The sequence below is a fragment of the Orycteropus afer genome, unplaced genomic scaffold (assembly GCF_000298275.1).
Source record: "Orycteropus afer afer isolate SDZICR_OR568_19922 unplaced genomic scaffold, OryAfe1.0 scaffold00004, whole genome shotgun sequence".
Taxonomy (NCBI): Eukaryota; Metazoa; Chordata; class Mammalia; order Tubulidentata; family Orycteropodidae; genus Orycteropus; species Orycteropus afer.
The window spans coordinates 4,644,332-4,657,259 of record NW_006921591.1 but is presented as its reverse complement, the minus strand read 5'-3'; the positions used below and the strand labels follow the sequence as shown (position 1 = coordinate 4,657,259).

General features: G+C 36.7%; 1 protein-coding gene across 1 annotated transcript in view; it reads left to right on the top strand.

Annotated features, from left to right (window-relative positions):
• Positions 1-12,928, top strand: part of SLC35F5 (solute carrier family 35 member F5) — a 67,736-nt gene that overhangs the window by 9,181 nt on the left and 45,627 nt on the right. The window contains exons 5-7 of the mRNA XM_007937614.1: positions 5,212-5,274; positions 8,090-8,171; positions 9,182-9,372. Coding sequence (XP_007935805.1) covers positions 5,212-5,274; positions 8,090-8,171; positions 9,182-9,372 — 336 coding nt within the window. The remainder of the gene's footprint in view (positions 1-5,211; positions 5,275-8,089; positions 8,172-9,181; positions 9,373-12,928) is intronic.

The window sequence follows — 12,928 nt, the reverse complement described above, 5'->3', positions numbered from 1 at the left end:
CAGAGCTCCCAAGGTTATGGTAGCTTCATAAAATAAGTTAAGGAGGATTCCATCCTTTTCTATGTTCTGGAATAATTTGAGTAGAGTTGGTGTCAGTTCTCCTCTGAACGTTCAGTAGAATTCTCCAGTGAAACTATGTGGGCCAGTGCTTTGTTTTTGTTGGTAATTTTTTTTTTTTACCTGTTCAATTTCTTTTGTTATGAGTCTGTTCAAATTTTTGACCTCAGTCTGTTAATTTAGGTAAGTAGTATGTTTCTAGAAATCTGTTGATTTCTTCTAGATTTTCAAATTTGTTGGAGTCCAGTTCTTTGTAGTATCTTGATATTTTTATTTCAGTTGGTTCTGTGGTGATGCTGTCCAATTTGTTTCTTATTTGTGTTATTTGTATTCTCTCTCTCTTTTCCTTTGTTAAATTTGCCAGTGGTTTGTCCATTTTATTAATGGTTTCAAAAAACTAACTTCTAGTCTTACTGATTTTTTTTTATTATCTTTCTATTTCTTGTTTCATTTATTTCTGCTTAAATCTTTATTATTTCTTTTCTTCTGGTGACTGTTGGTACATTGTGTCTTCATTCTAATTTGTTGAAGGAATTTTTTTATTTTTTTAAATTTCTTCTATTAGCCAGTCACTTTTATGGAAGGTGTTAATTCAGTTTCCATGTGTTTGCTCTTTTTCTGTTGATCTTCCTATTGTTGATTTCTAATTTTATATCATTGTGATCTAAGAAGATACTTTTCACTATTCCAATGTTTTTAAATTTATTAAGGCTTGCTTTGTGGCCTAACATATGGTCTATCCTGGAGAATATTCCATATGCACTGGAAAAGAATATACATTGTGCTGTTGTTGGGTGAAATGCTCTGTAGATGTTTATAAGGTCAAGGTCGTGGATTGTATTGTTTAGTTCTTCTGTGTCTTTGTTGAGTTTCTTTCCAGTAGTTCTATCTTTGAAAGTGGTGTGTTGAAGTCTCTTGCTATGACTGCAGAGTCATCTATTTGTCTTTTCAATTCTGTTAAAGTCTGATTTATGTATTTTGGAGCTCTTTCCTTGGGTACATAGCTATTTGTTATTATTATATCTTCTTGTTGAATCGATCCTGTAATCATTATATAGTGTTCTTCCTTGTCTCTTATGGTGTTTTTTGTCTTAGAGTCAATTTTATCAGAAACTAACATTGCCACTCCTGCTCTTTTATGGTTGCCATTTGCTTCATCTATCTTTTTCCAACCTTTGATTTTTATTCTATTTGTATCTTTCTCTCTAATGTGTGTCTCTTGTAACAGCATATTGGTGGGTTATGTTTGCATGTGCAGTCTGCAATTCTCCCTCTCTTGTGGTGCATTTAATCCATTGACATCAGTGTAATTATCAACAAGTATGATTTTTTTGCTGTCATTTTGTTATGTGTTTCTTCCTGGTGTTGCTGTTTTCTTTGTTCCATATAATTTTCTTTGCTGAGCTCATTTTGTTTATGAATCATATTATCATTTCCTTCATTGCTGTTGTTTTAGTATTTGCCAATATTTGTGCTTTTCCTCTTTTTTTTTTTTTTTTTTTTTATTGTAATGTGAAGGTCTATCATTCTTCTTTGAGGTTACCCTGTGATTTTTAGTTTTCTTCCCAAGTTTAGAGCAGTCTGTTGTATCTTGCAGTTGTCTTGACTTCTTCAATTTAGAAGTTCTGTAACTACACAGTTTTTTCCCTCTTTTTGTTTTGTAGTTGTCCTCGTTTACCAATTGATGTGGCGGGTTTCCTGTTTCCAATCTTGTAAGCTTATTTTACTTTGGATACTTCCATAACTGGCTTGGTTTTTGGATTATGTCATGTTTGTTAATGGGTGGTTGTTGTTTGCTGTTGTTGGTTCTCTGTCCAAAGGACTCCTTTTAGCATCTCTTGTGAGGTTGGTCTGGTTTTAAGAAATTCCTTTGATTTCTCCTACTCTGGAAATGTCCTAATTTCACCATCACATTTGTGGGGCAGTTTTGCTGGGTATATTATTCTTGGTTGGTATAGTGTAGTGAATTACATGGGTATGGGTTTTCTAACCATATTCTTTGTATCTCCATTTTGCCATGAGCAACTGACTGGCTGCTTATTAATGCCATTCACCTGAGGCAGCATGAAGTAATCTTATGGGAAAGTTCACTCTCTCTCTCAGGTATGTAGAACTCTCATGTTGGGATTGGTTGATTTTGCCACTTTACCAGGCTCAAAATGAGCCCTCCTAGAGGCAGAAGGATTCTCTCTCACTGCCAGCTGAGATAGACATGCTGCTTAGAGAGAGATGTGTGGCTGAGAGATGTGCAGCTGAGAGAGATGCACTGCTGAGAGAGAGAGACATGCTACTGAGAGAGAGATGCACTGCTGAGAGAGACTGCTGGTTTAGAAAGACAGCTGGCTGAGAGAGACTGAGTGCATTCCTGAACTTGAATTGTAGCCTGTTGCTTCCCTAACCCCATAATCTATGAGTTCTGTGTGGTGACTGCAGAAAATTATGAAACTCAGCAGAGAGGTGGTGAGTGCTGCAGGAGGTGTGGTTGGTGTTAAGGATGGTAAGAGAGCTAGAGGGTGGTGTCATGTCTGGCCTCACAGGAGCAGGCATTGGGCTGCTGCTGATGATTCTGTCACCATCCTCTTGTATAGTCAGGGGAGGTTAGAAGATGATGCCTTCTTGCACCTTTAGGAGTTAGCAATTTTTTTTCTTTCAGGGTTTTATATATACTATCCTATTGCCTTCTTGCCTGCATGGTTTCTTCTGAGAAATCAGAGCTTAGTCTTATTGGTTGCCCTTTATAGGTAACTTTTCACTTTTTTTGTGCTGCTTTCAGCATTCTTTCTTTGTCTCTGGTTTTGGTGAGTTTGACGATGAAATGTTTTGGCCATTTTCTTTTGGGGTCTATCCTGTTTGGGGTTCATTGGACTTCTTGAATAGACTTATTCTCATCTTTCACTATATCAGGGAAATTCTCTTCCAACAAATCTTTTGACAATTTTCTCTGTGGTTTTATTTGTCTCTTCTTGTTCTGGAATTCCAATTACGTGTAGTTTTCTCCTTTTGATGGTATGCCACATGAATCTTAGGCTTTCTTCATTTTGTTTTGATTTTTTCTGATTGACCCCTTTCTAAAGAAGTATTGAGGTATTTTTCTTCAATCTCACTAATTCTGTATTCCATTGATTTAGTCCTACTCCTTTGTCCGTTCAATGTGTTTTCTGTTTCTAAAAATTTAGTGTTATAATCTTCTGGATTTCTATCTATAGATTTTGTATCATTTCTAATTTTCCATTTATTTTGTCATTTTTTTTTTCTTGTTTTGCCTTCCAAAGTTATTCTAGGGTTTTGTCTGTGTTTTCCTTAATTTTTTCAGTGTTTTCCTTGATCTGTTTCTCAATCCATTGAAGGTACCTAAATAAAATTCTTTAAAGTTCCTTATCAGGGAGTTCCAGCGATCAGCTGCTTCTTCTGGGCTGTGTTGTGGGACTGTTTCTGGTCCCTTGTTTCTAATGCTTTATCATGCTTCTTTGTGTGGACTGTGATGGTCTGTTTTCTCCGAGACATTGTGATGTTTTTGTATTTGTATTTAATTAGTAATTGTATTTTGGAGTGATTCACTCAAGATTTTCATTTTCTTTCTTTTATTTGGATGTATATCTAAGTAAGCAGGGTACTTTGCTCCTCTGTTCACTAGTTGGCAGCAATTAATGCATTCACCACCTGTCTCCTGGTGAGTGTGATAAAGAATGAGAATCAATGCACAGATCTCTGTTAGCTGTTTGGAAGAGAAGTTAAGGGTGAATCAGACTTGTATTGGCTGTCGTGTTATTGTTGGCCAGTTGGTACAGAAGGAAGTGGTGGCCCTTAGTTGGTAGGGATGCAAGAGGTGTGGGTATGGTTGGGTCATGTGGGCATGGTTGCTGTCCCACACTCAGTTAAACAAAAACAACAATGAAAAAAACACCAAAAAAAAATAAAAACAAAGACAAGAAACACCACATAAACACACAGGAACAATCACCAAAAAGAGGGGAAAAAAGAGGAAAGGCAGTAAATGAGATGTAGTAGATAAATACTATAAAAAGACATAAAAAATATAAATAGAAAAAGCAAACAAAAAAACCCCACAATATCTGAGGAGGGGGCAATAAGAGAAAAGAGCTAGGGTAAGAGAATAATGAGGAAAAATATGGGAAAAATGCAATAAGAAAAACAAGGGATTGGAACAATCACAAGAATGATATAAATGGTAACCAGGAAAAGGCAAGAGAGAAAAAGCCCAAAATTAGAACCTGGCAAGGGTAAAAGAAGAATAAAAATAAAAGCAAAGGGGAAAAGAAAGATAAATTTTAAAACAAGCAAACAGACCAGTAAACAAATCTGGTAGGGGGTGGGGGTGAAGCAGGGCACCCAGGCTCTCTCAGAGCACTGAGACTGAGATGGAATTCCTGCCAGCCCAGAAGGTGGGTTGGAGGTGAGCAATGGCTGTACCTTTGTTCATCAAGAGGGTGTGGGGTATAAGAGTAAGAAGTGGAATATCACACCTTTCCAGTCATCAGCCTCTGGTATGTCCATGCTGTCCTCAGCAAGTGGAGCCTATTAGGTCCCTGAAATCTGAACTTGAATGCCATCACTTTAAATATCCAAAAATGGCTGCTGCTTGTAAACATTCAAAATGTTTGCACCCTCTAGGCAGCCAAAAGTCCATAGCTCAGTTTGTCTCCTCCTTTGCTGTTTCCCTTTTTAGTCATCAGCCACCATTGCTGCCTTCCATGTGGTCCTTGGCATGCATGGCCGAATTTTAGGTAAATTCTCAGGTCCTAACACCACTTGGAAATATTCAGACTGTCTGTGTCATCAGGATAGCTGTTTGTCTCCTTGGAAGACAGCTCTGTCTGTCTCTTTATTCACTGTTTTCATGCAGGTTCTTCTGGTAGATGGTGTTAAATCCACTTCTGTATTCTTCTTTTCAAAGCTCAGGGCTCCAGGATTATCTTCTGTATCTGTATCTGTGGTTTCTCTTTTCTTTGTTGAAGAGGGTCTGTGTAGCTTGTCTGCCTATTCCACCATCCTACCAGTAGTCTTAATTTTTTGATTTTATAGTCTTACAGGTCTAGTCTAGATTTTTGGTTCTACTCCTTTTATCTGCTCCTGACTAGTAGCGCCTTATAAAATGAGTTTAACTGAATTTTATTGCCTGTTTTCTATATTTAGTTTACAGATGCTGAAGGTTACTTTGCTGCTTGCACAACAGATACAACTATGAATAGTTCTTTGGTAAGTGTTTCTTTTCTCATAAGTAATGGAGTAGGTAAAAAAAAAATTAGGAACAGAGCTGGTAGAATTATGCCATGGAATATTGAAAAAGCTTTGATGGCACCACAGCTGTATCTTAATATTGGTAGTCCTCCATGTAACTTGGTACTTTATTTCCTTAGGAATGCCTAAGACCTAGAGGTAAACTATTCACCAGTGGGTGGTGGGGGCTATGGGAAGATAATTAAGTAATGGAAATAATGAAGGATAATACTTTGTTTCTTACAACTTGTTACTTCATATTCTTTTTTTACTGTCATTTAGAAACAAATTTATTTTTGCTTGGCAATGAGAATATATAAGCAGATTGTTCATTCATTCCATAAGTATTTTTAGAGCATGTAATATGTGCTAGGGACTTATTCTTTTGTGTTGTATTGTTATGTGTCCTCGAGTCAGACCCAACTCATAGCGACCCCTCCTTGGGTTTCCGAGGCAGTATCACTATGGAAGTAGATTGCCCATCCTTCCTTCCAAGGAGTGGCTGGTGGGTTTGAACCACCAGCCTTCTGGTTAGCAGTCCAAGTGCCTTAGGCACTATGCTACCAGAGAAATACAATTTATGGTCTAATGTGAAAACATTCATCTTTTATTGCCTGGTAATTAGCAAATGAAATAATTAACATATTCACTTATTTTAAGGATTTATAATCTAGTTGGAAATTGAATGTCTCAGTTTGGATTCTCTAGAGGAGCAAATCCAGTAAAGGGTATATAAATAGATATATGGATAAATTTACTTCAAGGAAATAGATCACACATTTGTGGAGGCTGATAAATCCCAAATCCAGGGATCAACTGACACGCTGAAGACCTCTACTGGCTCATGTGGTTGCAGGGGCTGACAAACCCAAAATCTGTCAGTCTGGCAGCAGACTGGAGGCCTCCGCTGGCTTGTGGGGTTGCGGGGGGTTGCCTAATCCAAAATTTGCAGGTCAGATGGTAGGCAAGAATCTTCTGCAGGATTACATCCCAAGATTGAGGGGTCAGACCAAAAGAGTGCAGGACTGAAAAAGAGCTTTGCCAGAATAGCTATTTATAAACTAGAGGCAGGCCACATGCCCAAATAAACTCCCCTTTCATCCTATTGGCTGCTAACAGCAGATCACAAAATGGAGGGTGATTGCATAGTGTCTGCTAAACTATTGCCTAGCCAAGTTGACACATAACATTAACCCTCACAGATAGTATGTGAAATCTGTTCTTTTTAGACTATTCCTAGGACACATTTTTAGAATGTATTTTTGGTAATATTTCTTTCCAAATTTGGCATTCTATCTGAGAAAAATTTTAAATTTACTTTAAAGTTTAATATCAATCTTGGAAACACTGGCTTGGAAACCTTGTTGACAGTCCAGTCTTTTGTTTATTTATCTGGTTATTTTAGAACTGCAGTGGCATACAGGATAAGTTACTAGGTATGGTGAAGAGTTTATGAAGCTTATAAAAATGCTGTTTCTTTTCTCTGGGATCTTAATGGTTGACAGATAGTATAATAGCAATTGTCTCTATTAATGAAGAAGGCATAGTTGATATTATACTTCTTAACTATTCTTCTGCTAACTCTTGCTATTATAAATGTCAGATTGCTCTAGACCAAATACTACAGTGAAGGATTCAGACTTTTCTAGGGCCAAATTCTATAATCTCTTAATTTACTGAGTTTTTTTCATTGGCAGAGTTCTATGCCAGGAGAAATCAAAGAAATAAAAAGCATTTTCTGTAATTTAAGAAACAGCCTAGTTGAAAAGTTGTGTCTTAAATATAGATCATCTGAATAACACTTGTAAAAGCAATTGATGAATTTAGACACACCAAAAAATAGACAGCTTTAGAGCAAGGTCACATAAACCTGGCTTTAATTCTTGTGCCTACCCCTTGGTTATTTTATATCTCAGTTTCTAGGAAAATTATTTTAAAATAGCTACTTGATAAATAAGGTTGTTGTAAGGACTAATAAAGAATATATTATATGCTTGACTCCTTAGTAGTTTTTACCTGGTACTTGAGCTGGTAAGTAGTAAGCTGGTAAGCTGGTAAGCTGGTAAGTGGTAGCTTTTTTTTTTTAGTTGAATCTTAAGTAATGAGAGGAAATAATTAGACAAATATAAATACTTCTCATCTATTATCTGTTCATTGTCTACATCCTACTTTGTAGTATACAGTCACTGGGGACAGAGAGTTTGTCTTATTCTTATCCCTAAGTCCCAGAAAGATCATTGCTTGACAGAGTAAGGACTCAATATGCATTTTTTAAAAGAATGAATGAAAAGAAATGAGAAATCAGTTAGCTGAGAGGTCTGTTTTTATGACATTTAAATATAACTTTGATAATTCTGTTCTATTAAATTATTAACCTTAACCTTTAAACAGATTCTTTTCTGTCATTGTATCTGTGAAGATCAGTTGGATTTCCTTTTTAAGCCTTGAAAATGCATTTTCGGAAATTTATGCTTGTAAAACATAGTGGCAGGAGCTCTGGTAGCATAGTGCCTAAGGCACTTGACTGCTAACCAGACGGCTGGTGGTTCAAACCCACCAGCCACTCCTCGGAAGGAAGGCTGGGCAATCCTACTTCCGTAGTGATACTGCCTAGGAAACCCAAGGGAGGGGTCGCTATGAGTTGGGGCGACTCGACGGCATATAACAACAACAACAACAAACATAGTGGCAGGCTTGTTTTTTTGGTTGATATCCTTGTCTACCATCCATTTAAATTTTAGTGATACACTAGCTATTTTAATTGCTATTTATGTTTGTGTATGTTACATTCCAGAGTGAACCTCTGTATGTTCCTGTGAAATTTCATGATTTTCCAAGTGAAAAACCTGGCAGCACAAATATTGACACTGAAAAAAGTAAGCAAAATTTAGGATTTCATAACTTAGAGATTTATTTTCATTCAAGGTTGCCCCAAATTCAGAGATTTTGTGCATTGATTAGGTTCACCTAGCATTTCTTAACTTTGGAACCCAACTTCCACATGCTGTTCAATGGGCTTGCAGCCTTCTGAAAACTTGACTAGGTTGTGTATAGTCATTTGAAAAAAATTAATTCAACAGGAAATAATGTTCTAATACTGGAAATATCTAGAGTTTCTTTGCTTTTGTTTTTACATAAACTATATTTTGTTCAATCGTAGCCCCAAAACATTCTGATAGCAAATTCCAGGAGTGTTGCTGGCTTTGTGAATTTAGTAAAGAATGCCAGCTTCAACGTAAGGCACAGTCTTTACTCATAATATTCTCTTGCAAAGAATGGACTTATAGAGGAATATTCTGCATGGTTGTCCAGGAAAGTAATTCTTACATAAATTGGCTAGGCATAAGAAAAACCTTGATAGGTTTTACTATAACTGCTAAAATAATAATCCTATTACAATCCTGGGGAGCTCTGGTGGCGTAGTGCTTAAAGCATTTGACTGCTAACCAGAAGGGTGGTGGTTCAAACTCACCAACCACTCCTTGGAAGGAAGGTTGGGCAATCTACTTTCTTAGTGATATCACCTCAGAAACCCAAGGAGGGGTCACTGTGAGTTGGATCCAACTCCACAGCAGCAAGTTTGGTTTTTGGTTTGGTATTACAAATCTGAATCAATCAATTGTTAATGAACACAATTGCAGAAATGTTTTAATATTGATCTCATTTTACAACTTTTAAAACATTTTTATAGATGAAATTATTTTTACTGTTAACTCTTTTGAATGAACAAAGCAGCCTCCTTAAGAATATAACTCTGGTTTTCTTTAATTCTCTGTATCTGATCATAGATTAAGTAATATGCTTTTATCAGTAAATTATAACTTGAGAGTTTTGTTGGTCCCAAGGGAAAATGTTTAATGATTGTTTTTCTGTTTTTTCTTTTAAGCTCCCAAAAAGTCTCGTGTAAGGTTTAGTAATATTATGGAGATTCGACAGCTCCCATCAAGCCATGCATTCGAAGCTAAGTTGTCGCGCATGTCATATCCTGCTTTGAAAGAACAAGAGTCCATACTAAAAACTGTGGGGAAACTTAATGCAACTCAAGTAGCAAAAATAAGCTTTTTTTTCTGTTTTGTGGTAGGTTTTCTCTTTATTATATGTTTGGAATGTGAATTTAAGACAACAGTACATACCAGGGAGCTCTGGTAGCACGGTGCCTAAGGCACTTGACTGTTAACCAGAAGGCTGACAGTTCAAATCTACCAGCCACTCCTTGGAAGGAAGGTTGGGCAATCTACTTCTGTAGTGATACCACCTCAGAAACCCAAGGAGGGGTCGCTACGAGTTGGGTCCAACTCGACAGCACATAATAACAACAGCAGTACATATCAACAATATGGTATTGAAATGTAAGACTGTCAGGTTTCTTAATCATGACTTTAAACTCATTGTTGGGAAATTAGAGTATCAAAATAAATAAATGCTTGTTATACCTCAGAGACTGAGCACTCAGTAAATCCTGTAACATTAAAACTGATATGTATACCTATATATTTACTCACAGATACACACACACACCCACAGGCAGTCCCTGGATTACTAAAGAGTTCCATTCCTAAGTCTACCTTTAAGTCGAATTTGTATGTAAGTTGGAACAATAAAGTACGATTCTTATCTCCCATCAGTTTGTCAGATATTTGCCTTAGTGTACAGTGCACTTTTCTATGCATGAAATACATTAAAGAAACAATTCACGATACACTAAACATCTTTAACATGATAATATTTTGATGCATATCAGAAAGTAGTACCCATTATTATGAACAATTGTACATAACTTGACCTTTTAATAGAGTTTACAGGTGTTGGTTTGTAACTACTGGTTGTACTGTACATAAGTCAGACATTTCTAACCTGGGAATTGCCTGACTTACAATGTATTCAGGTTTTGATGAACTTGGATTATTTTTGGTTTTGTACATCTTATAGTTAGTTATATGTACTACTTAGAACACTGCAGCATGTGATTTTCTGATGTCATCATATCTGTAAGTTTATATGTAATATTTCCAACCCCTTATAGACAAAGAGGAGATTTATAAAGATATTGATAATAAAAGGCAATAATAATGAAAGCTAAAAAAAAAAAAAATTGAGGTATTTGACTTAAAGCAGAACTTAGACTGAGTTGCCAAAAGGGAACCCCACAGTAAGTCAGGAGTACCTGTCAAAAAAAAAACAATAAACCGGAATCTCACTGCTGTCGAGTTGATTTGACTCATAGCGACCCCTTCTTGGGTATCCAAGGCAGTATCTCTACAGAAGTAGATTGCTCAATCTTCCTTCCAAGGAGTGGCTGGTGGGTTTGAACTGCCAGCCTTCTGGTTAGCAAATGTCTTAGGCACTATGCAACCAGAACTTTTGCAACTCAGCGTCAGTATTATGAATAGAGTCATTTTATACTATAATGTACACAAGGGCTACTAATACCCAAATAAGAGTTCACTGTATTCATTTCTTCAAGTGTTTTTGCAGTTCTATTTTAAAGTCATGTAAATGTAGTCAAACATTATTTTTGTAAACATTTATATTACAGTAAACATTTCTATAGAATTTCTTATAATATTGATAGCTTCACTTTTAAAAGAAAAATTTTAATTGTGAGTTGGGTGAAAGTTTACAGAGAAAATTCATTTTTCATATGGCAGTTCATAACACATTTAGTTTCATGACATTGACTGCAATTTCCCACAATGTAACAGCTCTCTTCCCACTGCCTCTCTGTAGTCACCTCTTCCCTGTGTCCCTCTTTCCTTTGCATTCCTGCCCCCTGAGCTGTCTCCCTGTGCAAATACTGCCCTTCTGTTCTCCCAGATAGCTTTAGTTTTAGTGTATAATATAGAAACTGAAGAATGTGCTTAAGATTTCACATAGTATAATAATATAATCAATAAAGCATTACTGTTTGTGTCTTAGGGAGCTCTCGTGGCACAGTTAAAGCATTTGGCTGCTAATCAAAAGGTTAACAGTTTGAACCCACCAGCTGCTGTGTGAGAGAAAGATGAGGCAGTTTGCTTTTGAAAAGATTTATAGCCTTGGAAACCCTATGGGTCAGTTCTAGTCTGTTCTGTAGGGTCACTGTGAGTCAGAATTGATTCGATGGCAGTGAGTTATTTGTGTTGAAGTGAATTAGAGACTTCTCTGAGTTAATGAAAACTCTGAAATTTGGAATTGAAAAAAATGAATTCCAGTGCTATCTGATATACATATCATTGGAAGCAACCTAATCCTATCAAACCAAACCTGTTGCCATTGAGTTGATTCCATTTCATAGCAACTCTAAAGCAGAGTAGAACTTCTCCATAGGGTTTCTAAGGCTGTAATCTTTATAGAAGTGTTGTTGTTGTTGTTATGTGCCGTCGAGTCGGCCCCGACTCATAGCGACCCCTCCTTGGGTTTCTGAGGCAGTATCACTACGGAAGTAGGATTGCCCAACCTTCCTTCCGAGGAGTGGTTGGTGGGTTTGAACCGCCAGCCTTCTGGTTAGCAGTCAAGTGCTTTAGCCATTATGCTACCAGAGCTTAGACTGCCACATATTTCTCCCGTGGAGTAGCTGGTGGGTTTGAACTGCTGACCTTTCTTCTAGCTGCTGAGTGCTTTTAACCACTGTGCCATCAAGGCTCCTTAACCTAATCCATTATTGCTTAATATTGAGCCTTTAAAATTAAAATTTATTCTGAGCATGTTAAAACACTGGACAATGCAGTATCATTATTGTTATTCTCATTATAAAGGTTTTCAACTAACCTTTGCTTCTCATGCTCATTGTATAGCCCATTTTTCTCTATCCCTTGCCTGAATATTCTCTGTTTTTGTAATGACTGGTTAATATATTGTGTGCAAGTCTAATCTTTGGGAGTTTTAATATGATTATTTTATATGTAATAAAAATAAAGGCTGATGATTTTAAATCAGTGTCAGGACTAAAAAGAAATATTTATTATATGTTGCCTAATTTTCAAAGGAGACTTAAGATGGCTCATAATAAAATCATCTATACAATTAAAAGTTAAAAATATAGGTGAAAAGAGCCAAATTGAAAGGGTTAATGGGTTAGGGAGGGAGCTGGCTGTGGAAGGGAATGACTGTATCAGGAATTTCAGTTGAAGGGAAGAAAGCTACTCAGGTGAACACACCTCATGTCTAGGTACATTGGCAGGCAAGCAAAAAGGATGTATGCAGCTTATTGTCTATTGAAAGGAAGTATCTCACTTCATTGGATAAAGCAAAATGTTTTCCTAACTCAGAACTCAGAGAAATTTATGACATAGTTTCTTATGTAAAAGGGCATTATTCTGTATGTCAGGTTTACAAATATGTGCAGATAATAGCTCTTTAAAAAAAAAAAAATCAATGGTAAATAAGTTCTGAGAGTGGAAATCTAGGTTAGTCTTTGTTGTTGTTGTTGTTGTTGTTATATACCGTCGAGTCAGATCCGACTCATGGTGACCCCTCGGGTTTCCGAGGCAGTATCACTATGGAAGTAGATTGCCCCATTTTCCTTCCAGGGAGTGGCTGGTGGATTTGATCTGCCAGCCTTCTGGTTAGCAGTCAAGTGTCTTAGGCACTATAGTCTTTAGTAAAGGCATTTTTTGTGGGAAGTCAGAGTAATGTAGTCCAGGTGTAAAGGTTT